Below are 25771 nucleotides of genomic sequence, written 5' to 3' on the forward strand. Positions count from 1 at the left end.
GACGTCATCGAGCTGAACGCGTGCTGAACTCGGAGGTGCCGTACGTTCGATACTTGATCGGTCGGATCGTGAAGACGTACGACTACATCAACCGCGTTGTGCTAACGCTTCCGCTTTCGGTCTACGAGGGTACGTGGACAACACTCTCCCCTCTCGTTGGTATGCATCACCATGATCTTGCGTGTGCGTAGGAATTTTTTTGAAATTACTACGTTCCCCAACAGTCCATTCACGAAATAGGTATATATTAAGTTATTACATATTTGAGGTGTTTTAAGGTGGGAGTCTTAGTAACTTATGGAAAGTACCACACATTTCCCATGCAAGAAGAAAAAGGAAATACCAGACATTTACTAGGAGATATTTCAAAAATGATTTGAACTTCATTTTCTTCTATTGAAGACAAGTAAGCTTTCCACCAATACCCTTTCACTTTTGAACTATATATAACCTATCAGAACATTACTCTCTCTCTCCAACTCGCGTGCAGGGATTCAACCTTAAAAAGTAGAGTGTGTGATGTCTTAGCACACAACATTCTAAACTGTAGAGTGTGGGAAGGGGTTCTCTTTCAGCCACGAATAACGGATCAAAACTTATGACGACAGATATGTGCTTGGCCTCAACGACACCGAAAGCTGACAATGGCTCCTGTATTTGAGGAGGATGGAGATGTTCCCTGGTCAACACACCACATCGATAAAGGTTCTTCATTGACCCACAACATACTTCCCGTGCTATAGTTCTCCGAATTCGACGAAGGTTAACCATGTCGATGATAGTTGTAGGATTTCTTAATGACTCCAATGTAAATTTCTTTTCGTGTGTGTGTGTGTGTGTGTATGTTTAAGGGGGGGAGAGGGTTCTGGAAAGTTCTATCTACACATGTTCTCTCTCAACTTTCTAGGTCGGTTCACATGCATGCGTTGTATTCGCTCTAATCGTGATTAATGAAACACATGATAACCTAAAATTGAAAATCACATATAACAAAATTATTGTGAGGAATATATTAAGTTATTATTTTGTGAAAAAGGAATATATCCAAGTATTAAACACTTGGATATGTTTTAAGTTGAGAGTTTGAATAACTTACGGAAAGTACCACACATTTCCCCTGCAAAAAGAAGTGGAAAATGCCACACGTACGAGGAGAGTTTTCAAGCAGGCGGATCCTCCCTGAATCCCTCTCTATCAAAAGAAATGGTCTCCTCTAGATTGAGCGACGATTAGCGGTAGCGGTGGCGATGCTACACGTATCTTATAAAACTATGTTGTAAATTTATGCCCTCTAACCACACACAAGTATATGTAGAACAAATCACGCGGGTAGTTCAAAACCTTATCATTGAAACCATGCACAATTATGAAAATCATACACTTGTCAAGCCTCCGGTTGGAATGACCACTCCCCCGGTTTTATTTACGTCCTTCATATTTTGAAAACTATATTTGTCGTCAAATGACAAAGTATTATCTTTGGTGGCAACAATATGCCCATTTCTTTAACAGTAAGTACATACACGGGTAATTTGCATCTTTGTCTACTGTCCTAATGACGGAAGCAAAAACTTGGAGGCAATCATTCTGAAGCACTTGTGTCGTCCATCTGGAGGTATGGGTTTACTTAGTATTATGTGAGCTACTTTAATATTTATGTTTCAACCATGTAATAAGATATCAAGCATGAAGAATTACATATTAAGTGCTAAGTTCTTTTTTTTAAGTCCATGTATTTTTTTAGGCAAAGCAATCATGACACGCTTTATTGATTTGCAAAAAATAGTTATTTCCTTTATCCTTACTAGAAGAATGCTCATGCGTTGCAACGGGATATAAATATTCTAATACATTAGCTTGTGATTTACCTGTCAATATTAATGTGATTGTCTGAATAAATGTTTATCAAAACTTGTCTCTGATTTACCTTACAATTTGATGAGAAGTTTGGTAATTAAATTAAGATGAAATTGGTGCAAAAAGTAAGCAAATTAATGTGATCGAGCAGCGTACTAGGAAGGTGCGGTCAAATTGAAATGAATAGAAATACTAGATAATAAATAATCTATGGAGGGACGTGATGGGAGGGGAAAACCAATTGACGAAGAGTTCGCATGAAAAGAAAACTACTTAGGCTGTGTTTGATAGCAAAGTATTATATAAACCAAAGTATCAAAAACCATAGTAATTTTTCCTGTAGATGTGAGATATCATAGTTTTATCAAAACAGAATATTTTGCAGTATTCACAATACATAGAACCTGTTTGGCTGTTGCCGCGTAACGCTGTAAATTTTGCAGTTTAGCCGCTGTGTTTAAGCATTCAGCAACTCTGTTTTTAAAAAAGAGGTTTGGGGTTCTTTTTTTTTATGCAGAGAAAAAACTGCAGTTTACCCAATACTATAATATTAAAAGCACAGTTGTTAGGGGCAACCAAACGGCTCATTGTAAATAAAACTATGATAATCTCAAAAACTGTAGTATTCTCAAAATATTTAGAAAATACTTTGCTATCAAACAGGGCCAAGGCCGTGTTTGACTGCTCGGTATTTTTGGAGTTTTAGGAGAATACCATGGTTTTTTTAGAAACCCCGATTTTAAATATTTTGACGTGTTTGGCTTTGACAATTACTGCATTTTTATATGCCATAGTATATCTAAAACCATGTTTTTTTGCTGTATATGAAAAAGCAGTCCCAGCCTCTTTTTTCTAAACTGAGAAACGCTCACTCAGTTCATCTTCTTTCTGGCGTTGATGTCTTCAATCGTTGACTATTGCTCTCGTGGGCAATCTGCAGATTAGATTGTGCTAGACATTTGATCATATTGGATGGCGCACGTACACATACAAATGCCATGATTTAGCATCGACTTAGCACATTTGCATGTGCCGAGGTTTATATCATGGAGTAGATTGATTGATACTCGAGCATAGTTGTACAGAGCAGGCTAAGCTAGCTAGCCCATCGATTCCATGTGGCTAGAGGTTAGAGGTACAAGATAACTCTATTACAGAACCTAGATTTTTTTGTCAAAAAGACCACCTGCCCAACGGAATCGCTAGAAAAGACTCCCTCTGAATGAAATTGGCAAAGAAGAACCCCTTAGCTGTGACAGCAAGCGCGCCACCTGACACGTGGCACTTGCCGCCACACCGGTAGACGGCAGTACTGGTCATGGCACTATTTACGCGGGGGGATGGTTTTCGCACAGCAGAACGGCAACGGACGGGAGTGAACAATGTTGCCGCCTCCCGGTATGGCAGCAACACTGTTCATACGGGATGAAAAGTAATTAAAAAAACAACATAAAAATTCAAGTCAGCAAAGACGATTGAGTGTTCTAAGTGGGTGCAAAATTTCAGATTTTTTTGAATTTTTCTGCTATTTTTTTAAATTACTGTTCATCTCACATGAACAGTGCAGCCGCCACACCGGGAGGCGGCATCATTGTTCACTCGCGTCCCATTGCCGTTCTACTGCATAAAACCGTCCTGTGTGAACAGTGCCATGAACAGTGCTGTCGCCTACCGGTGTGACGGCAAGTGCCATGTGTCGGCTGGTGCGCCTGTTGCCACGGTTAAGGGGGTCTTTTTTGTCAATTTCATCTGAAGAGGGTCTTTTTTAGCAATCCTGTTGGGTAGGTGGTCTTTTTGGACAAAAATTCCAGATCCTAGCGCCTCAGAGATATGACTACATGCAAGCGGCGGCTGTTAATTCACATAGGCTGATTACGTAATTGTACAATACTTGAGTGTCGCTCAGTTGGTTCAGCTAGCTATCTTCAGGATCATCTATGCATGAGTAGTCAAAAGTCAAAACCAGAAAATTGAGAAAAACTGCAATTGCCAAACACGTTGGTAGTTTTGCTAAAACGGAGAAAAAAAATATGGTTTTTAAAAACTGGAGTAATCATTTTCCACACAATGAAATACCTAGGTTTTCAATTACCATAGTTTTAGAAAAACCGTGTTGCCAAACTAGGCCTTATAATTTTCTAAAATACTAGAGATAAGGTGAAATTGATGTGAAAGACAAGTAAATTAATGTGATTGAACGGCGTACCGGGAAGGTCCAGCCAAGCATGAAACGGTGGAAAGAAAACCAGCTGGATAAAAGAAATCGATGAAGGGACGTGGTGGGAGGAAAAAAATGGTTGACGAAAGATTCGCCTGGCAGAAAAAAAAATGATACTTATTTTTTAAATAGTATGTAGAAAAATAGCAGATATATATACTCGACTAAAAGGTGCAACTTTAATTTGATGAAAAGTGCAACTTAAAACAGATTTTTGTTATTTTGCACCAGGCAGGTACGTCTTCTTCGACCCCGAGCACGAGGAAAACAATGGCAGTGCACATGAAAGACCGTCCGAATGATGGCGCATCCAGTTGTTGTTTCTGCGTGAGTGCGCCGCACTGCTTCGGCCGTTGCGTGACGTGAGAACCGTTGGCCTTGGGCTCTGCTGAGCAGTGCGTGCCATCTGGAGGGGAAACGACCAAGAACGGAGAGCAAAGGCGGCAACGCTGTCCGCGGCGCAAACGAACGCTTTCGCGTGCGTCCACGACGCGGTCGACACGAGCCCGACGCGTCTGTTGCGCGGCACGAACAAAATCGGCCCGGCGATGTGAGAGTGCTTGGTGCGACACCCCACCTCTGAATAGCCTTTCACGTTGGCGAAGGAAAAAGGAATACCCTTTCACAGATTCAGCAACGACGACGGGTTGGTTTCGCGTGGCCGCGAGCAGCCACGAAAGTAAAAAGAATAATACTATGTGCATCACCTCTCACATCAATGACCAATCCCACAATTCTCTGCATGGGCATACTCTAGAAAAAAAGAATCAGACACCAACATATTTCCTCCGTCTCAAAATAAGTGTCGTGGTTTTACCTCAAATTTAACTGGCCGAGCTTTTATCTACAAGGAACAACAGTCAATCTTTTTTGATCTAAAAAAGAAGAGTTATATCATCCTTCCTTCTAATCCGTCTTCCCGTTTGCGGTATGCTGCTTCATCTTCGACAGGGTTCTGACCATCCCCCTACATATCTTCCGGAACCAGAACACGTTCATCACGGCCAGCGTCGGTGGCACTGTCATTATGCCGTAGAATCCCAGGGCGAAGATGGACTTCACCTGTGAAAAAACAAGTACAGCGCGCACGTCATCAGCAAACCGTCTGAATTTTCGCAATAGCAAACGGTTTCAGTTGCATCAATCGAACTGTCTGAATCTTCTGAAGACTAAATCAGTCATATACTTTCATGATGTTTTAATACAGTATATCATACTGATCAAGCAAATTTAGCTACATCTCAAGCTATATATATATATATATATATATATATATATATATATATATATATATTAGCAAAAGTGCGATTTCAGTTGGTCCATGGGTAGATGACATGCATACCTGATCATAATGGGAGTAGACATGAGTGAAGAAATATACGAACAAGATTATCCGAGCAATCTGCAAGCCAACAAAAGATGTGTTAATGCCAGAGTAAAGAGGATACTGAATAAATAGTTTGCGGCATATCTAGTCACAAATGCTTCAAGTTAACTCATTAGCCTGGGCGCCGCTCCTGCAGCTCACAATTGGCATTTTCATCTGACTTGCGATGAAGAGGAGCGTATCAAGCATATATTTTCCAACAAAAAGGTAAAAGGCAGAGACATTCAATAGGAACATATCTCTGAGCATCTGAGTCTTGTACAAAGACAGAAAGGGCAGAGCCGAAGTTGATAGGGGCGTACGGTGGCACGGCACAGACAGTAAAGGCTGCCGACACCGAAACTAACTAGATTTTTGAGAATTCTAACATGCAAGTTTTATGAATCATACGACTTCAGGAAAAGCAATAATGTTAAATCATGAGAGCAGCGAGTACCATACCAGCCATCCGACAAACATAGCCAATCCATTGTATAAGTAAAGGTTGTGATCCTTCTGACCAGCAACATCCAGATACCTGCACCAAATCATAATAACTTTCAGAAACAACACATCTTAACCTGAATTCTTGAAGGACTGTATTAGTGGTATCAGATGTTACCATCTAAGGTTCACAAATGGAGTGGTGGCTTCAGTGAAGAGGACCATGAGTATGTACATGTGTGCTTTCCCACTGAACAAAGCAAGACAGATTGCGTACATGGAAAGTCCGTGATGCAAGAGCTGAAACAAAATCACATAGAAACAACTCCTGATTAGGAACTTTGTCAAAAAAAAAAACTCCTGATTAGGAGGAAACCAACACGCATTAATCTTCTTCAGAGATAATGTGTGCTCTAGTATAGTGTAAAACTTACAAATTCTTTTCCACCTAAAGATGGAAAATGCCATAGGATCATCGCCAAGTCTGTGAAAAAGTACCCGATCGAGACCTGCACAAGTAATACAGTATGTTAAATCAATATGTACGCAGAGGAGCATTTCATGTCCATTTGTTCTGAAAGACTGCAGACTGAGAAACAAATTTGACTCGCTCCAAGCAAAGCTGGAGATGCAGTTGCAATGCGTAGCTTACCCCAAACATGGAATCGGATAACCATGACTTTCTGTCAATGATTATGCCATTGACATCTTCACTGAAGAGGCCAGATATCATGACCAAGTAAAAGGAAACGGCAGCAGCAACCAATGCATGGACCGTAGAGAAGCCCCTGTCAGTTAGTTGCACATATTTAGACTTAAGTAAAATAAAGGTCAACTGTGATAAAGAACAGGTACAAGTACAACAATAAAGTTGTGTCCAAGTAAATATTACCTATTATTCCACTCAAGCTTTTGCATTGGACTTAATCCATCATAACACTTGAAGCACGATGAGCTAACCTTTTTAGTTACCTTATATACCTGCAAGGACAAAATTATGAATTCTTGCAGCAAGATGCAATGTACTAAATAGCTGAGAACAATGTTTTTTGTAAGATCCTTTCAAAAAATAAGAGGTTGTAAGACGACAAGTTCAGAATTAGAGGAGTAAAGTTTTCAATTCAGAATCAGTATGCTTCATCAGGAATAAAAGCCAAAACTTACTTTGTGATACGTAGCCTAGTAGGTACTAATAAGAGAGACGGATTTCGGCTTTCGAGCTCCACCGTGATAGTAAAAATATTTAAAAATTCAAATACTTCTGAAACAACTCCGTGTACACACAATAACCTACGGAAGTACAAATGTTCATGAAAAAGAAAGGTGTCCTGCATAAAAAGACAGGAAGAGAGAGAGAGAGAGAGAGAGAGAGAGAGTCTAATATAGCAAATTCTAGCACTCCTTTTTTTGTTTTTGTTATTGCAAAATGCTGTACAATGCCAAACTTATTATCTTCCCCTGTACAGAATGAGACCCAGATTATCTTCAATGTATTTTTTTGGAACACGTGCAAGACTGTCAATCTCTCCAACAAACCCAAAATTTAAGAAATCCATCGGCTGGCAAGAACATCAAATTGTGGGCAATTTTGCAAATAGGTAGTAGCACTGATCACATACTGGCCTGGTTACCAAAGAGCCAGAGCAGAGCAGACCAGAACACTGCAACACGAAACAGCACGGTCTACGCACGCACTTGCTGCTGATCTGATGCCGATGCACCTTCCCCTTGACTGGTAATTTGCATTGGACCAACTAGAGAAATTCAATGCGAGATAGCAACCACGCAAAAAAAAGAGCTAGAACTTCCCAGTCTTTTTTTTTAAATCCAAAATATCTCTCGGTTCTAGAAGGAAGTATTCAACAGTCTGCCCAACTAGCACAGTTGAACTGTTGGTACGTATCAGTATCATCACTGCCAGTCTCGATTGCCAAAAGAGACATCGACGATTGACAAGTATCTGCACCATTGACTAGTAAGTTGTGCCAAGTGCTACAACTGACGCGGCAAACTTCACCAGCAAGCATAGCTACAGACAAAACTGCAGGGCCGCTGATGCAACCTGCATTAACTGTGCCAGCAACAAAGACGCCAACGGCCTCTTCTTCCCCTAACAAGACGGAGGTACTTGATCTGGACGGCCCCCAGATAACAGGAAAGCAACCGGCATATAGGTAGATAATAATAATCTCGCAAATAACCGAGCTCGAGCAACCATGAACACAAGGATTGAACTACGGAGAGCGGATGAACTAAGAAAGCAAAAAAGGAGAGGGCGCGGAGAGCTTACGGCGGCGCACATGAGGACGCCGGCGAGGACCGACGCCGGCCACAGGACCTGCTCCTCGGGGCCGTAGTTCCAGTCCATGAGTCCCCTCCGATGGATCAGCTAGCAAGCGACGAAGGGGCGGATGAAGCGCGAAGGAGAAGAAGCTGATCCGAGATTACGCGCCGATGGATGGACGGATACGCCTCCCGGGAAATCAAACCTGCAGCACAGCAGGCCACGTTTTTCACGCTTGATCTATTTCAGGGCAAAAAGGAGGGTTGGGGTTTGGGCGGTGGCGTCGTCGGTGGGAGCGATGTTTTGGAAGAGGGTTTGAGCGTTGGGTTTTAAGAGAGGACAGGCACGACGACAGGCCGGGGGGTCTCGCGAGAAGGCGGCGTCCGTCTCGGATCGTGGCTCCGGGAAGGTGGCCCGCCTGTCCACGCAGGGCCGGCCCATAGGCCGGGCAGAAGGGGCGACCGCCCCAGGGCTTGGGAGGGCCCCAACTACAATTATTTTAGTATAAATCATACCCTCTCCGTCTCTAAATACAAGTCTTTACTACATATAAATCTATATATATAGATATACTTCAGAGTCTAAATTTACTCGTTTTGCTTTGTATGTAACCCATATTGGATTCTCTAAAAAATATTTATATTTAGGAATGAGGGAGTACAGTACATCTAAAAATTATTAAATGCCTAAATTAGGAATCTCGCAATGCCCAGGTGTCCCGTTGACTCACTCGACTTTGGATACTTTTCAAAATGTAATCTATGATTTCACGCTTTGGGTCTATAGGTTCAAAGATCAAACTAGAGATGCCTTCTTATCTTTGACGCATGTTTCTTTCCTCACGTTGTATTCTCTGGTGTACTTTGGCTCCTTGGGGCTTTTTGAGTAATATATTCAGGTGGAGATACTCTCCCATGGTGATTGTTAAAAAGAATGGAGCTTTAGTTTGCAGGAGCATAGGTTCACATCACATACTAATAGGTTATAACTTACTACATACTAATAGGTTATACCATGCGGAGGCAAACTAATCCGACTCGTGAAGTTGATTCAAATGCACTAGTCTCTCTTTATGATATGATGGATGTCTTAGTATCATAATCAAAACTATGGTGAATAGATTTCAATGTTTATACCAATTCAATTTTTAATTTGAGAAACCGGTAGGACATCTCATGCGCGCCAAATCAAACCAAGTACAATCAACATCATTTTTGGTTCTTTGATAATTCTATTACTGAACCCAACTTGCAAGTCACATTTTCTATGGCCTAGAAGTTTCTGCTTCCGAGGCTTGGGGTTTTAAGAGAGGGGATGCGGGGTCTCGCGACAAGGCGGGCGTCCGTCTCTGATCGCGGCACCCGTTACTTGGGGAAGGCACCTGGATGGTACTAGGTTGGGGTTTGCACGATGACATCATCGGTGGAGAGTGTTTTCTTTCTGCTTCCGGGTCCTGGGGTTCTAAGAGAGCACACGCACGAGGGGAGACAGGGACGGTCTCGCGAGAAGGTAGGTGTCCATCTCCGATCGCGGCTCCCGTAACTTGGGGAAGGTGGCTTGTCTGTCCACATCACCCATTAAGGACCAATAGATTGGTTTCCCACCTCGTGCTGGATTAGGAGTTTTCCATATTTCTCTAGAAATTGTCGTGCAACGAGTGCATTTCGTAAAATAAATATGATTATATGTTGATAAGGGCGACCCTACGCGTCAGCCGTGGATAACTGGGAAAAATCAGTCGTCTCCCTGGCCATAGGATGGAGCCCGTAATGACTGTCTGATGTGCTCATGCGCACGACCCCCCTCCCTCTTGCAACAAGACTGGTGTTGTAGTATTTTCTGCAACAGAGGTCTTGTTGCAGATTTTTTTGTAAGGTTGAAACATGGCCCTTTTACAACATGACCCTTTTGCAACAAGAGCCTTGTTGCAATTGCAACATGCCTTTTGTTGCAAAAACAAAAACATCCCTTGTTGGGGCACGATGCGGCTGACCCCCCCTCCCCGGTCGAGGACGCCTACAACGGTGGAAGTGTTGCTGCATTTTGAGATGCGTCGGATGGTGGTGAGGGAGGAGTGGTGCCGCCAGTCCCTTCATTCGTGCCGCCATCGGCGAGCGTCGGACCTAAAGTCAGGTCACCTTGCCCTCATCATTCTCTCACCCCTCTCTGTCTCTCATGGCAGGAGCGTCGTGCGCCGCGTGCGATCCGGTGAGTACACAAGAATGGAGAAAAGGGGGAGAGAGTGACCAGATCCTGGGAGGAAAAGAAATGAAACGAGAGAGAGCAAGTGGACATGAGCTTTGAGATATTGTTCCGTTGGATGAGGATGCATGTCTGGTGGACGTTGTGCGCTTATCCAGCAGCAGATTGCTAGCGTTTCCCTATTGATAAACACTTTTTTTTGAGTTGTGATAAACACTTACTAGTATTTGATAAGGATTTATTGGCTTATCAACAATTTATTTGTAAGTAAATAAGAGGCGAGGTAGTTTATGCAATTTTCACAAAAATTGATGGAAAAAAATTAAAACATGGACACAATGAGGGAAGGAGATGTACCTAAGGTTGACAGAAGGAGGAGCAGACGACAGAAACTTATATTCTTTTAAAGTAAAAAAAGGAGAGATGAGAACATTTTATTTAAATACTTAACTCATAGAGCTGGTTGGAATAGAATCCCAAAATCTTACCTTTGAAATGAACACCATATACCTACTAATTTTGGTCAACTTCAGTCGGAGACATGTTTGGGGCACCAAAAAAGAGTGCTAGAGCCACAGGGATTGGTTTACGAGGTTAACAGACTAACTAATCATGGGCCAAGCATTGCAGATTGGGGGAGGCTGCGCCCACCCATTAGCTGGAAAGAGTCTGTAAATAATGCCCGTCACAAGTCCGTGTGTCTAGTATTATTGACCAAAAATGGCCCCAACAGGGACTATTCACTACTCTCACTGATCACGTGGGTCTATTTGTCATGCATGGTGAGGGAGCCCTGGATTAGGGGGTGTCCGGATAGCCGGACTATAACCTTTGGCCGGACTCTTGGACTATGAAGATACAAGATTGAAGACTTCGTCCCGTGTCCGGATGGGACTTTCCTTGGCGTGGAAGGCAAGCTTGGCAATACGGATATGTAGATCTCCTCCCATTGTAACCGACTCTGTGTAACCCTAGCCCTCTCTGGTGTCTATATAAACCGGAGGGCTTTAGTCCATAGGACGAACAACAATCATACCATAGGCTAGCTTCTAGGGTTTAGCCTCTCTGATCTCGTGGTAGATCTACTCTTGTACTACCCATATCATCAATATTAATCAAGCAGGACATAGGGTTTTACCTCCATCAAGAGGGCCCGAACCTGGGTAAAACATTGTGTCCCCTGCCTCCTGTTACCATCCGGCCTAGACGCACAGTTCGGGACCCCCTACCCGAGATCCGCCGGTTTTGACACCGACATTGGTGCTTTCATTGAGAGTTCCTCTGTGTCGTCGCCGTTAGGCTTGATGGCTCCTACTATCATCGATAGCGATGCAGTCCGGGGTGAGACTTTTCTCCCCAGACAGATCTTCGTCTTTGGCGGCTTTGCACTGCGGGCCAATTCGCTTGGCCATCTGGAGCAGATTGAAAGTTACGCCCCTGGCCACCAGGTCAGGTTTGGAAGCTTAAACTACACGGCCGATATCCGTGGAGACTTGATCTTCGACAGATTCGAGCCTCTACCTTGTGCGTCACGCGGTCGCGATGAGTACGATTTAGCTCTACCATCGGACAGCGTTCAGGAGATCGCACCGGCAGCCGCTCCGACCCTCAATTCGGAGCCAGTTGCGCCTTCCGCTGACGGGTGGATGGACCCCGCCACGGAGGCCTTACCCTCAGCGGCGATCGAGCCGAACATCGACCTTACCTTGCACAAGAGTCGTGTTGTTAAACTGCCGGATCCTTCTCCGGCTACGGACTCCGAACCGCCTGCGCCCGTTCCTATCGAATCCGATTGGGCGCCGATCATGGAGTTTACCTCCGTGGATATTTTTCATCACTCGCCCTTTGGCGACATACTGAACTCATTAAGGTCTCTCTCCTTGCCAGGAGGATCCTGGCCGAACTATGTCCGGCAGGACTGGGATGCGGACGACGAAGAAATTCGAGGCCCACCCACCACCCACTTAGTAGCCACTATCGATGACTTAACCGACATGCTCGACTTCGACTCCAAAGACATCGACGGTATGGACGACGATGCGGGAGGCGAAGAGGAACCACCGCCCACAGGGCACTGGACGTCCACCTCATCACATGGCGTATACATGGTGGACACACCAAAGTAAAACGACGGCGAGGAACAGAAGGACACAACGAAGGGTTGTCCCCTCGAGAAGCAGTCAAAGCGGCGGCGTAAGCGCCACCCCAAATCCCGCCTCGGCAGAAATAACGATCATACAGACCCAGCTTTGGAGCAGGGCGAACCACTGCTGGACCACGGCAATACGGAGAATCAAACCGAACAAACCGATTCTGTCAAAGATAATAGTCCGATGACATAACGCCGGACAGGCACCCGGAGCAACAGAATGCCCGTCAAAGGCTTGTTGCCACCGCTAGGAGTCTAAAAAAGCAGAAGCAAAGGCTCAAGGCTGCGCAGGACACACTCCAAATCAGATGGAGCAAAGTACTCAACACAGCAGTGAAGTATGGCGGTAATCGCCCCACCAAGAGCTACCAGAAGCGGAAGTTGCTACCTGAATTCGATGAGGAGGCCTTAGACCCCCCAAAAATTAAAACGGCCACTTGGCCGGATAGACGACCTCACGGCCAACATAGAGCGGCAAGCAATGCCGCACATAAGCCAATATGCGATCCACACGAGGGCTTGCATCAAAAGGACAACGCAACCAGATCCATCTATGGACCACGCAAGCACGCCCCAGCATACGATGCAACACACCAAACATCCGAACACCACGGCACACCCAGATACAGGGGCGCCGCACACCCCCTATGTTTCACCGATGAGGTGCTGGACCATGAATTTCCAGAGGGATTCAAACCCGTAAACATAGAGGCATACGACGGAACAACAGACCCTGGGGTCTGGATTGAGGACTATATCCTCCACATCCATATGGCTCGAGGAGACGATCTCCACGCCATTAAATACTTACCCCTCAAACTCAAAGGGCCAGCTCGGCACTGGCTTAAAAGCCTCCCCGAAAACTCCATTGGAAGCTGGGAAGAGCTCGAAGACGCTTTTCGGGCAAATTTTCAAGGGACTTATGTCCGACCCCCAGATGCAGACAATTTTTGTCATATAACTCAACAACCCGGAGAGTCAGCCCGAAAGCTTTGGAACAGGTTTCTTGCTAAGAAGAACCAAATAGTTGACTGTCCGGACGCTGAAGCCTTGGCAGCTTTTAAGCATAGCGTCCGCGACGAATGGCTTGCCAGACACCTCGGCCAAGAAAAGCCGAGAACAATGGCAGCATTAACAAGCCTCATGAACCGCTTTTGCGCGGGTGAGGACAGCTGGCTAGCCAGATGCAGCACCAGCGACCCAAGCACATCCGAAGTTAGAGATAAAAACGGGAAATCACGCCGCAGCAAAAATAATAAGCGTCGGAATAAAGAAGATAGCCCGAAGAGCACGGCGGTAAACGCCGAATTCAGAAGCTCTCGGCCAGGTCAGCAAAAGCCGCCCTCTAAAGGCGCCAGAGATGAACTATCCAGCCTGAACAAAATTCCGGACCAAATATGTCAGATCCATAGCACCCCTGGTAAACCCGCTAATCATACCCACAGAGAATGTTGGGTCTTCAAGCAGTCCGGCAAGCTCAACGCCGTACACAAGGAGGAGGATACACCAAGCGAAGATGAGGATGTGCCTCTCAAGCAAGACACTGGGGAACAAAAGAAGTTTCCACCAGAAGTCAAAACAGTCAACGTGTTACACGTGATCAAGGGAAGCAAAGCGGCCCTCCCAGATAAATATGCCCAAGGGCCTATCATCGTGAAATCCTGCCACTGTAGTCTCAACCGGTCACTTTCGACTATCGTGATTACTTAGCAAGTATCCGACGGGCAGGATGGGCTGCCCTGGTATTAGACCCAATAATTAACAGATACCACTTTACACGAGTCCTGATGGACGGTGGCAGCAGTTTAAACCTGATATACCAGGATACAATCCGCGAAATGGGGATAGACCCAACGAAAATTTGCCATAGCAACACTACCTTTAAAGGAGTAACGCCAGGCCCAGGGGCTCACTGCACGGGCTCCCTTCTACTAAAGATTATATTCGGCTTCCCCGATAACTCTCGTAGCAAACATTTAACCTTCCACATTGCTCCGTTCCAAAGCGGTTATCAAGCAATACTTGGACGCGAAGCTTTTGCTCGCTTTAATGCAATACCGCATTACGCTTCCCTCACGCTCAAGATGCCCGGTCCACGTGGCATCATTACAGTGAACGGAAATATTAAGCGATCTTTGCACGCCGAAGAGAATGCGACTGCCTTGGCAGCCGCACACTAAAAACGACCTCACCAACTAAAGCATTTGATAGGTCGTCAAGACCACGGACGCGGTTAGACGAGTCCGGTGCTGCTATATGTAATTTGTACCGGATTGATGGCCACACCCCTATTACAAATACAAGGGGCTCAACGCGCGCAGAAAAGTGGCAATTTCTACTCATTTTTAGTTATACATGGTTTCTTTAAAAACTATCTTTTTGCACGATAACTTTTTCACCTAAGTTCCTCTCTTTTACATATGATCATCATGCTACACCCGTCCAGGATATGGCACAACGGAGACACAGGCGCAGACGTGCAGCAGGGACCCGCTCCAAGGATTCCTTTTAGATTAAGACCCCGCGTAAACCTTTTTTACTGTATCTTGTTGATACACATCCCTCGAATTCTCAGTACAATTGAGAAGGATGCTGACGTCTTGGCATGTGGCCACGTCAGAATAATGCACATACCTGGACACAAGGGGCTTCTTATAAAGGGCGCTATTTAGGCCCAGTTTATACCATAAAGACCGAATACCTTAGGGAGTGTTCGACGTCGCGAGTTTGGCCTTATATGCATCAGCTCCGAATCATTGTCTTTGGTCAAATGTTGGGTTTGCCCGGCTCCTGTGTTTTGGTGCCTTACGTTCCGCTTTATCGGCTAAGGCAGCACCAGGAGAACTACTGCGATTGTGCCCTGGTTCATCCGGACGAGCACCTCAGTAGAGAAAGCCGAAAACTGACTGTCATGATATAGCGTGAGACTGGTCAACCACTCGATGACCTATCGGAATGTTGGAATTCCTCCGCCTTAACGAAGGGCCGTTTTTCGGCCAGGCATGTACGCACCCCGAGATCAGGAGAGTGCGGAGCCACCAGGGGCTATCTAGTAGCCCCACTGTCAAACTCCTATGGCTAAGTGAAAGTGTTAAAGCATTATAGTCTGGTTGCCTCGTTCGCTGCGCTATCACCTCCTTAATAGGACCAAGACGTTGGGTTAAGTGTGAACACGCATTCTTTGCGAGCACCTCCGCATTATATGTGTGGGGGTTGAAGCCGACGACTGCAATCTTTCAGGTTATATACATATATACATAAACGGCCGTATAGGAGGCATCACATTACTTTCCGGCAAAAGTATAAATACAGCCTTACTATATTTCATAAAAACATTGTGTTTACAATGGGAATACATGTCATTCAAACATAATATTCTTCGAGCACTGGGACTCTATCAAACGAGCATCCTCAAGAACCTCTTCAAAATAGTGCTCGGCAGCTACTCGGCCTATGGCCGAACCTTGCGCCGCAACAGTGGTAGCATCCATCTCCGCCCAATATGCTTTGACACGGGAAAAGGCCATCCGCGAGCCTTCTATGCATGCCGACCTCTTCATCGTGTTGATGCGCGGCACCGCGCCAAGGAACTGCTGCACTAAGCTGAAATAGCTGTTCGGCTTCGGCTTCTCCGGCCACAAAAGATCTACAACAGACCTCATGGCGAGTCCAGACAACCTATTAAGTTCGGCCCATTCGGCTAGCTAATCAGTCAAGGGAAGCGGACGCTCTGGAACGTTGAATTGCGACCAGAATAGCTTGTCCACTTCATGATCTGATTGATCTTGGAAGTATTCGACCGCATCGACAGCGCTCGCCGCCAAGTCCATATATGCATCTGCCGAACTCCACAGCCAATCCAGAGGGGCATACCGCGGATCTCCGAACTTCCTCCGCAGCAGAAAGGGCTTCCTAGCCGCAATATCCCCGGCTTCGCGCAGCTCCTCCTTCTTTGCCCTCATAGCAGAGCAACTGTCTTTGGTCCATAGGGGCCTTCTCAAGGTCCGCTGCCTTCACTCGGTTCTCTTCTTCAAGGAACTGGCAACGGTCGGCAGTGCCTTTTAATTCTACGGCCATCTTGGCCATCTTTCCTTTGCTTTCGCAATGGTCGGCCTTCTCGGCTCTTAACTCTTCGGCCGCCTTCAAAGCAGCCGCATTACTAACCCTTGCTTGTTCCTTGGCTCGGGCGAGTTCCGCCCGAAGGGTCTCCACAGTGGCAGCTTCGTCTGCAGTCACAACATATTAAAGATAATGGCATCATGCTGCTCTTATTATGTGACATTCACCAGAAAACATTACTTACCCTGTGATTCGTCAAGCCACTTGTTAACAAGCTCGATGTCGGCGTCTGTCGCATCCAGTTGCCGCTTTAATTCGGCAAACTCACTAGTCCGGCTAGCCACCGGAGCTTCCACCACATGCACATAAAGGCAGTCTGGTTATTGCATGGGACTATGATCCTCTATTCGCCGCCATTCTCAACGACAACCAGAGTCTCAGGGGCTACTATCTACACAGGGCACACCTAACATGTGCGGTACTATCAAATATTATTTCACGTACCTCAAAGCCTGTCAGTAGACTCATAAAGGCTTCATGTAATCCGCTTTCGGCGGACGAAATTCTTTCCATCACCGTAACCATCAGGTACGGTGTTCTTCTGAGATGGCCGCTCGCCCCAACAGCTCCGTCAGAACGTCCGACCGCATACCAGACGGTGCCGGACTCTTTTGTTTGCTCTCTTCAACAGCCGGACGTTGGGGACTTCGGGTGACTATGGGATTATCTTCTGGCCTCACCGGATCCGGAGAGGCCCTCCGTGACGACACTTCGGGGTCGCCCGCTTCTTGAGCGGAGGAGTCCGGGGGAGGCGTTTCGCTCTCCATCATCTTTGGAAGAAGATCCCCCGAAGACGAGCTCAGTTGAGAAGGGCTAAGACCCGAACTGCATGATATATGCGGCGGTTATTCTCCTCAGAGGAAAGGTAGTATACCTTCACTATTAAAGTATTTTTTGGATCACTTACGACTCGTTGGAGGGCTGATCCCCCCGCGGACTGTGTGTGGCAAGAGCACCCCCCGAGGCAGGACCCTCTGTTGGAGACTTCTTCTCTCGTTTGGAGGCCTCGACTTCCGGATCCTCGGAAGTAGTCCTCTTCCTCCCCCGGTTATCCTCCTTTATGGAGGCGCTCATTCCCTCGGTTGGAACTGGCAGCGACGGGGGCCCGCTTCTGCCCATATTATTCCCCCCTGTATCTTCCTTCGAGGGCTCCGGGCAAGGTGCGAGCTCGAGCATCTTCTCCAATACCGGATTTTCCAAACCCTCAGGGAGGGGGGCCGAACACCGAATCATCTTTGCCTTTGTTAGCCAGTCCTGGTCAAAGAGCGATCTCTCAGAAATAACTTCATGATGAATAAAAGAAGGTGTGTTCGGCTAGAGGATTACTTACTTGTTCGGCGGCGCGGTTACTGCTTAGGCCCACGTCCTCAGTAGTATCCGGACACTCTATTTGAGGTCCGAAGAATGACTTGTACATCTCCTCGTGCGTCAGGCCGAGGAAACTTTGAATGGCACGCGGTCCTTCTGGGTTGAACTCCCACAAGCGAAGGGGCCGGCGTTTGCAGGGCTGGACTCGACGAACCAACATAACTTGCACTACCACAACCAAATTAAAGTCTCCCTCGAAGAGATCTTGAATGCGGCTTTGCAGTATAGGCACGTCCTTGGCTGGACCCCAGCTCAGTCCTCTGCTAATCCATGACATCAGTTGTGGTGGGGGGGGGGGCTGAGCGGAAAGCGGGGCAGCCGCCCACTTGGCACTTCTGGGAGCCGTGATGTAAAACCACTCCCGTTGCCATAATCTGGACACCTCTAGAAAGGAACCTTTCGGCCACGGGGCTCCTGCCATCTTGCTTATTGACGTGCCTTCGCACGCTGCATGTTGCCCTTCGATCATCTTCGGCTTCACTTCAAAGGTCTTGAGCTACAGACCGAAGTGAGGGGTAATGCGGAGGAAGGCCTCACACATGACAATAAATGTCGAGATGTGGAGAAAGGAGTCCGGAGCTAGATCGTGGAAATCTAGCCCGTAATAGAACATCAAACCCCTGATGAAGGGATCCAGAGTGAGGCCTAGGCCTCGGAGGAAGTGGGAGATGAACACGACGTTCTCATTGGGTTCGGGAGTGGGGACGACCTGCCCTCGAGCAGGCAGCCGATGCGAAACCTCGGCGGTCAGGTATCTGGCCTCCCTCAACTTCTTGATGTCCTCTTCCGTGACGGAGGAGGGCATCCATCGGCCTTGAAGGCTGGATCCGGACATGATTGAGGATCCGGAGCACCTGACCTGGGCTTTGGGTGTTATAACTCGAGGCGGGGGAGGGGTTCGATTGAGCACGAGAGGGAAAAAGCGAAAACCTTGTTCCTTTATAAAGAGGGTGAATATCAAGCGTCCTCTCCATAGCCGTTTGGGACTTGCCTATAATCTAGGAGTCCTAGACACGGTTGGGTTACCCACGACCGTATTAATGAGAATCCCGTAATTGGGGGAACACGATCTCTTCTTTGACAAGACGTGTCAAGAAACCGCCTCGCGTTATGTGTGGAGCTGGTTGAAGAAAAACGGTTCGAATAATCACCGGGCCATGACATAACGTCATGCTGCCAAAACAAGTCAGCAAATTAGATTTGCGAAAATATTATTCTCTCTACGGTGGTATGTGGAACTTATTTTGCAGAGCTGGACACTATCCTTGTGTTCAAAATCTTCTATGAAGTATTCGGATGAGGAACCCGCCTTGCAATGCCGAAGACAATCTGCGCGCCGGACTCGTCGTCATTGAAGCCTGGTTCAGGGGCTACTAAGGGAGTCCTGGATTAGGGGGTGTCCGGATAGCCGGACTATAACCTTTGGCCGGACTCTTGGACTATGAAGATACAAGATTGAAGACTTCGTCCCGTGTCCGGATGGGACTTTCCTTGGCGTGGAAGGCAAGCTTGGCAATACAGATATGTAGGTCTCCTCCCATTGTAACCGACTCTGTGTAACCCTAGCCCTCTCCGGTGTCTATATAAACCGGAGGGCTTTAGTCCATAGGACGAACAACAATCATACCATAGGCTAGCTTCTAGGGTTTAGCCTCTCTGATCTCGTGGTAGATCTACTCTTGTACTACCCATATCATCAATATTAATCAAGCAGGACGTAGGGTTTTACCTCCATCAAGAGGGCCCGAACCTGGGTAAAACATTGTGTCCCCTGCCTCCTGTTACCATCCAGCCTAGATGCACAGTTCGGGACCCCCTACCCGAGATCCGCCGGTTTTGACACCGACACATGGCATATCCATCTACTGCACCAGCCAATCTTTCTCCTGTCCTACCCCTCAACTGACCCTTTCACACCCCTTTCTCTCCTACACAAGTGTCGCTTCCTACTGCGTCTCGCCTTCGCCCTGGGCTGCCCAAGGCGACCACCACCTCTGAAATCCACATATCCTAGGTCCATGGTCGTTTCCCATGATAATGTGAACCCTGTAGTAGCATGGTTGTGTATCCATTCTCACCCACACGGGTTAGTAATGCTAGATCAACAAACTTCTATTGGGGGTTTACGGATCAACCCAACATGGCACTTTGTGATTGGGCATTGGTTGGGGTACTTGGCCCACCCTCCTGAAATTCAGGGGGCAAGTTTAATTTGTTGGGAGCACCCGATCCCGTAATGGTCCGTTGTTCTAGCATTTTTGCCACAAGGGTGATGGGAACATCGGTCGGCCACCCATTCATTGCTTTGTTCTGTTTCACGCTGGCCTCCATTATGATAGTCGTGTTTCAACTCAGTCCATGTCGTGGTCATTGCCACCGAGAGCCACATAATCAACATTGTGGAGCTCATCGACGAGCTCCAAGCCACATTATCGGTGTCAAAACTGGCGGATCTTGGGTAGGGGGTCCGGAACTGTGCGTCTAAGGCGAATGGTAACAGGAGGCAGGGGACACCATGTTTACCCAGGTTCGGGCCCTCTTGTTGGAGGTAATACCCTACGTCCTGCTTGATTGTTCTTGATGATATGAGTATTACAAGAGTTGATCTACCACGAGATCGTAGAGGCTAAACCCTAGAAGCTAGCCTATGGTATGATTGTATGTTGTCCTACGGACTAAACCCTCCGATTTATATAGACACCGGAGGGGGCTAGGGTTACACAGAGTCGGTTACAAGGGAGGAGATCTACACATCCATATTGCCTAGCTTGCCTTCCACGCCAAGGAAAGTCCCATCCGGACACGGGATGAAGTCTTCAATCTTGTATCTTCATAGCCCAACAGTCCGGCCAAAGGATATAGTCCGGCTGTCCGGAGACCCCCTAATCCAGGACTCCCTCAGTAGCCCCTGAACCAGGCTTCAATGACGATGAGTCCGGCGCGCAGTATTGTCTTCGGCATTGCAAGGCGGGTTCCCCTCCGAATACTCCATGGAAGATTTTGAACACCAGAATAGTGTTCGGCTCTGCAAAACAAGTTCCACATACTAGCGCAGAGAGAATAATATTTCCACAAATCTAATCTGCTGACGCGTTCTGACAACACGACGTCATGTCATGGCTCGGTCATTATTCGAACCGTTTTTCTCAACCAGCACCGCACATAACATGGGGCAGTTTTCTTGACATGTCTTGTCAAAGCAGAGATCGTGTCCCTCTTATTACGGGATTCTCATCAATACGGACGTGGGTAACCCAACCGTGCCATCAATTACGGTGCCTGGGGAATAAGCGATTTTACCAGGCAAGTGAGGAGACGCATCGCCTCTTTCGCCCTTATAAAGGGACAAGGATTTACCCCCTTTTACCCACGCCTTCTACCTCCCCGCTTATCCATTCTCACGCACTCGAGCTCCAGTGCCCAAGCTCGCGTTCTTCTTCTCAAACCACTCCAAGCATGTCCGGTGCAGGAGGCAAGTGGATGGTCTCCTCCGTCATGGAGGAGAACATCGCAAAGTTGCGGGCAGCCGGATACCTGGCCGCAGATATCGCGCACCGGCTGCTGGACGCAGGGCAGATCGTCCCTACGCCCGAACCCCATGAGAGGGTAGTTTTTCTTACCCATTTAGTCCGCGGACTGGGATTTTCATGATCTGGCCCCCAATTTCATCCTCAACATCTCGGTGTTTATCGTCGTGTGCGAGGCCTTCCTCCGCATCAGGCCCCACTTTGGCCTATGGCTGAAAACCTTCAATATTAAACCGAAGGTGGTGGGTGGCCAGCAAGTAGAGTGTGGAGGTGCCACGGTGGGAAAGATGCCTAACGTCACCTGGCTCGAGGGCACCTATGTGGATACCATAAAGGGGTGACAATCGGGGTGGTTCTACATCACCGAGCCGCGCAACTCCAACTGGGTGGCGGCCCCCAAATTTCGATCCGGAATCCCCACGCGGTTCACCTCCTGGAAAGAGAAGGGCCTGTCCTGGGGTTCTTCGGTAGAGTTGACCGGACTCCAGACCTGCATCAGGAACATGACGAGCAAGAAAATCAAGCTCGTCAACATGGTCCAGGTCATGCTCTTCCGCCGGATCCTCCCGTGTCAACGACGAGCATTCGATTTGTGGGAGTTCGACTCGGCCAAGCACCAGACGCTGCGAGAGCTCTATGACATGACGCACGAGGACATCTGGAGGGTGCTGTTCAAGGGCGCCAAGGTACCTCCTTCCCTCACCGAGGACCGCGGACTCAACGCAAAGCGCCGCGCCAATCTGGTAAGTTTTTATATCTCTCAGGGTATTTATTTGCCCCGGTTTAGTCATATGCAGGATCTAAGCTTCTATGTCATTAACAGGACTGGATAAAGACAGCGGAGCAGCTTGATTGCCCAGCCCCCCTGCCCGAAGATCCTGCAGACGCTCTCCTAACGGAGATGCTGACTCCGGCACCTTGATACGTCTCCAACGTATCTATAATTTTTGATTTCTCCATGCTATATTATCTACTATTTTGGACTATATTGGGCTTTATTTTCCACTTTTATATTATTTTTGGGACTAACCTATTAACCGGAGGCCCAGCCCATAATTGCTGTTTTTTTGCCTATTTCAGTGTTTCGGATAAACGGAATATCAAACGGAGTCCAAACGGAATAAAATCTTCGAAAACGTGATTTTCTCACCGAACGTGATCCAGGAGCCAAAAACCTAATTCCACCGACGTACTCCTTCCTCCTATATATACACACATACCCCCAAACAATCAGAACAGGAGCCAAAAACCTAATTCCACCGCCGCAACTTTCTGTATCCACGAGATCCCATCTTAGGGCCTGTTCCGGAGCTCCACCGGAAGAGGGCCGTCATCACGGAGGGATTCTACATCATCCTAGCCCCTCCGATGAAGTGTGAGTAGTTTACCTCAGACCTTCGGGTCCATAGTTAGTAGCTAGATGGCTTCTTCTCTCTCTTTGAATCTCAATACAAAGTTCTCCCCCTCTCTCGTGGAGATCTATTCGATGTAATCTTCTTTTTGCGGTGTGTTTGTTGAGACCGATGAATTGTGGGTTTATGATCAAGTCTATCTATGAATAATATTTGAATCTTCTCTGAATTCTTTTATGCATGATTGGTTATCTTTGCAAGTCTCTTCGAATTATCCGTTTGGTTTGGCCAACTAGATTGGTAGTTCTTGCCATGGGAGAAGTGCTTAGCTTTGGGTTCGATCTTGCGGTGTCCTTACCCAGTGACAGAAGGGGCAGCAAGGCACGTATTGTATCATTGTCATCAAGGATAACAAGATGGGGTTTATTTCATATTGCATGAATTTATCTCTCTACATCATGTCATCTTGCTTAAGGCGTTACTCTGTTTTTAACTTAATACTCTAGATGCATGCCGGATAGCGGTCGATGAGTGGAGTAATAGTAGTAGATGCAGAATCGTTTCGATCTACTTGTCACAGACATGATGCCTATATACATGATCATGCCTAGATATTCTCATAATTATGCTCAATTCTATCAATTGCTCAACAGTAATTTGTTCACCCACCGTAGAATACTTATGCTCTTGAGAGAAGCCACTAGTGAAACCTATGGCCCCCGGGTCTATTCTCATCATATCAATCTCCATCACTTTTATATTGTTTTGCTATTTACTTTGCTTTTACTTTTTTACTTTGCATCTTTATATCAAAAATACCAAAAATATTCTATCTACCAGATCTCACTCTCGTAAGTGACCGTGAAGGGCTTGACAACCCCTAATCGCGTTGGTTGCGAGTAGCTATCGCTTTGTGCAGGTACGAGGGACTTGAGCGTGGGCTCCTACTGGATTGATACCTTGGTTCTCAAAAACTGAGGGAAATACTTACACTACTCTGCTGCATCATCCCTTCCTCTTCGGGGAAAACCAACGCAAGCTCAAGACGTAGCAAGAAGGATTTCTGGCGCCATTGCCGGGGAGTCTACGCAAAAAGTCATATACCAAGTACCCATCACAATCCCTATCTCTCGCATTACATTATTTGCCATTTGCCTCTCGTTTTCCTCTCCCCCAATTCATCCTTGCCGTTTTATTCGCCCTCTCTCTCTATCCTCCCTCTCTATTTGCCTTTTTTGTTTGCTTGTGTGTTAGTTTGTTTGCCTGCTTGTCGTTATGTCTGAAACTGGGAAAGTTATCGCCAATTTGGGCGATAACAATATCATGGAAGATTCTGATACTCCTGCTAAAGAACCTACCATCTTTCATACAAAAAAATTCCGTGTTGGTAGTGGTAATATTATTGGAAAAGGAGTTATTCAAGATTTCTTTACTTCTGCCGGTGCTTTACCTTCTATGGGTAGTTCTATCCTTCACAGAACTAGTAGTCTTGTGGTTGCTATTGCCATGCTTGTAGTTGAACTTGAAAGACAATTCATGCACATGCATCCTTCTATACAAAGGATTTTTCTAGAATTTTCTAATATTGAGCATTCTTCTATTAAGCATGCCGCTACTATCTTTTTGGCTCATGAGTTTAGATTCATAATAATAGAAGCCAAATAAATCTTTGCACATTATAGGGTGGACGCTTGCCGTCCTCCCATAGAGGCTATCCTCTTTGATCAAGAAGAAATAATGCGTTTTCAATCTCTAGACTATGTTGCTTTTAATGAAAATCTTAGAAGAAAGGTTCCTACCAATGTTCTAGTTGATAGAATTTCTGAACTTAATGATGATTTGGCTATTTGAAATAGTGAACTAGGATATTCTCTTGAATATAGGCTCACGAAGTTCTGTCAAAAGAATGCTTATAATGATGAATTGGTTGTGCATTATGAAGGACCGAAGGAGGAACCTATACCTCCCAAGGTTGATCTTGGGGACTTTTGTCCCGTTAAATTTAGTCCTTTTGATTACTTTTTCTTGCCTCAAAGAAAACTTTCTGCCGAACGTAGAGAATATGAAATGAGTTTCACCAATCTATCTTATTACTATGGCAATACCTAGATCTATTCTTGCTCGTTATGCCTAGCTAGGGGCGTTAAACGATAGCGCTTGTTGGGAGGAAACCCAATTTTATTTTTATTCCTTGCTTTTTGCTCCTGTTTAGTAATAAATAAATTATTTAGCCTCTGTTTTGGTGGTGTTTTTGTGTTTAATTAGTGTTTGTGCCAAGTAGAACCGTTGGGAAGACTTGGGGAAAGTCTTGTTGAACTTGCTGTAAAAAACAGAAACTTCAGCGCTCACGAGAACTGCTGTCATTTTTATTTGAAGAGTGCTATTTAGTTAATTATTTTTGCAGATGATTAATAGATAAATTCCTCACGTCCAGCAATTTATTTTAGAATTTTTGGGGTTCCAGATCTTGCGCTAGCTACAGATTACTACAGACTGTTCTGTTTTTGACAGATTCTGTTTTTCGTGTGTTGTTTGCTTATTTTGATGAATCTATGGCTAGTAACATAGTTTATAATCCATAGAGAATTTGGAATACAGTAGGTTTAACACCAATATAAATAAATAATGAGTTCATTACAGTACCATGAAGTGGTCTTTTGTTTTCTTTCGCTAACGGAGCTCACGAGTTTTCTATTTTGAGTTTTGTGTTGTGAAGTTTTCAAGTTTTGGGTGAATTCTTTTGATCATGGAACAATGAGTGGCAAGAGCCTAATCTTGGGGATGCCCATGGCACCCCCAAGATAATCCAAGGACACCAAAAATTCAAAGCTTGGGGATGCCCCCGGAAGGCATCCCCTCTTTCGTCCAGTTCCATCGGTAATTTA

General features: G+C 46.1%; 1 protein-coding gene across 2 annotated transcripts; it reads right to left on the bottom strand.

The window, feature by feature from the left end:
* Positions 1–4722: 4722 nt before the first annotated feature.
* Positions 4723–8524, bottom strand: LOC125548763 (TRAM, LAG1 and CLN8 (TLC) lipid-sensing domain containing protein). Of its 2 annotated transcripts, XM_087547738.1 has the most exons (9): positions 8176–8524; positions 6778–6866; positions 6538–6673; positions 6320–6394; positions 6064–6185; positions 5904–5979; positions 5418–5477; positions 5163–5180; positions 5018–5130 (listed from the first exon to the last, which is right to left on the bottom strand). In XM_087547738.1, exons 1-8 carry the CDS (start codon positions 8251–8253, stop codon positions 5169–5171), a joined length of 648 nt encoding a protein of 215 aa, XP_087403864.1. In that variant the 5' UTR covers positions 8254–8524; the 3' UTR covers positions 5018–5130; positions 5163–5168. The 2 variants fall into 2 exon arrangements, with proteins under 2 accessions (XP_048568264.1, XP_087403864.1); XM_048712307.2 differs by lacking the exon at positions 5163–5180 and having other exon boundaries at positions 4723–5137; positions 8176–8520.
* Positions 8525–25771: the final 17247 nt, after the last annotated feature.

This window comes from Triticum urartu, chromosome 3A (genome assembly GCF_056163025.1).
Source record: "Triticum urartu cultivar PI428250 chromosome 3A, HENAU_Tu73, whole genome shotgun sequence".
NCBI classification, from domain to species: Eukaryota; Viridiplantae; Streptophyta; class Magnoliopsida; order Poales; family Poaceae; genus Triticum; species Triticum urartu.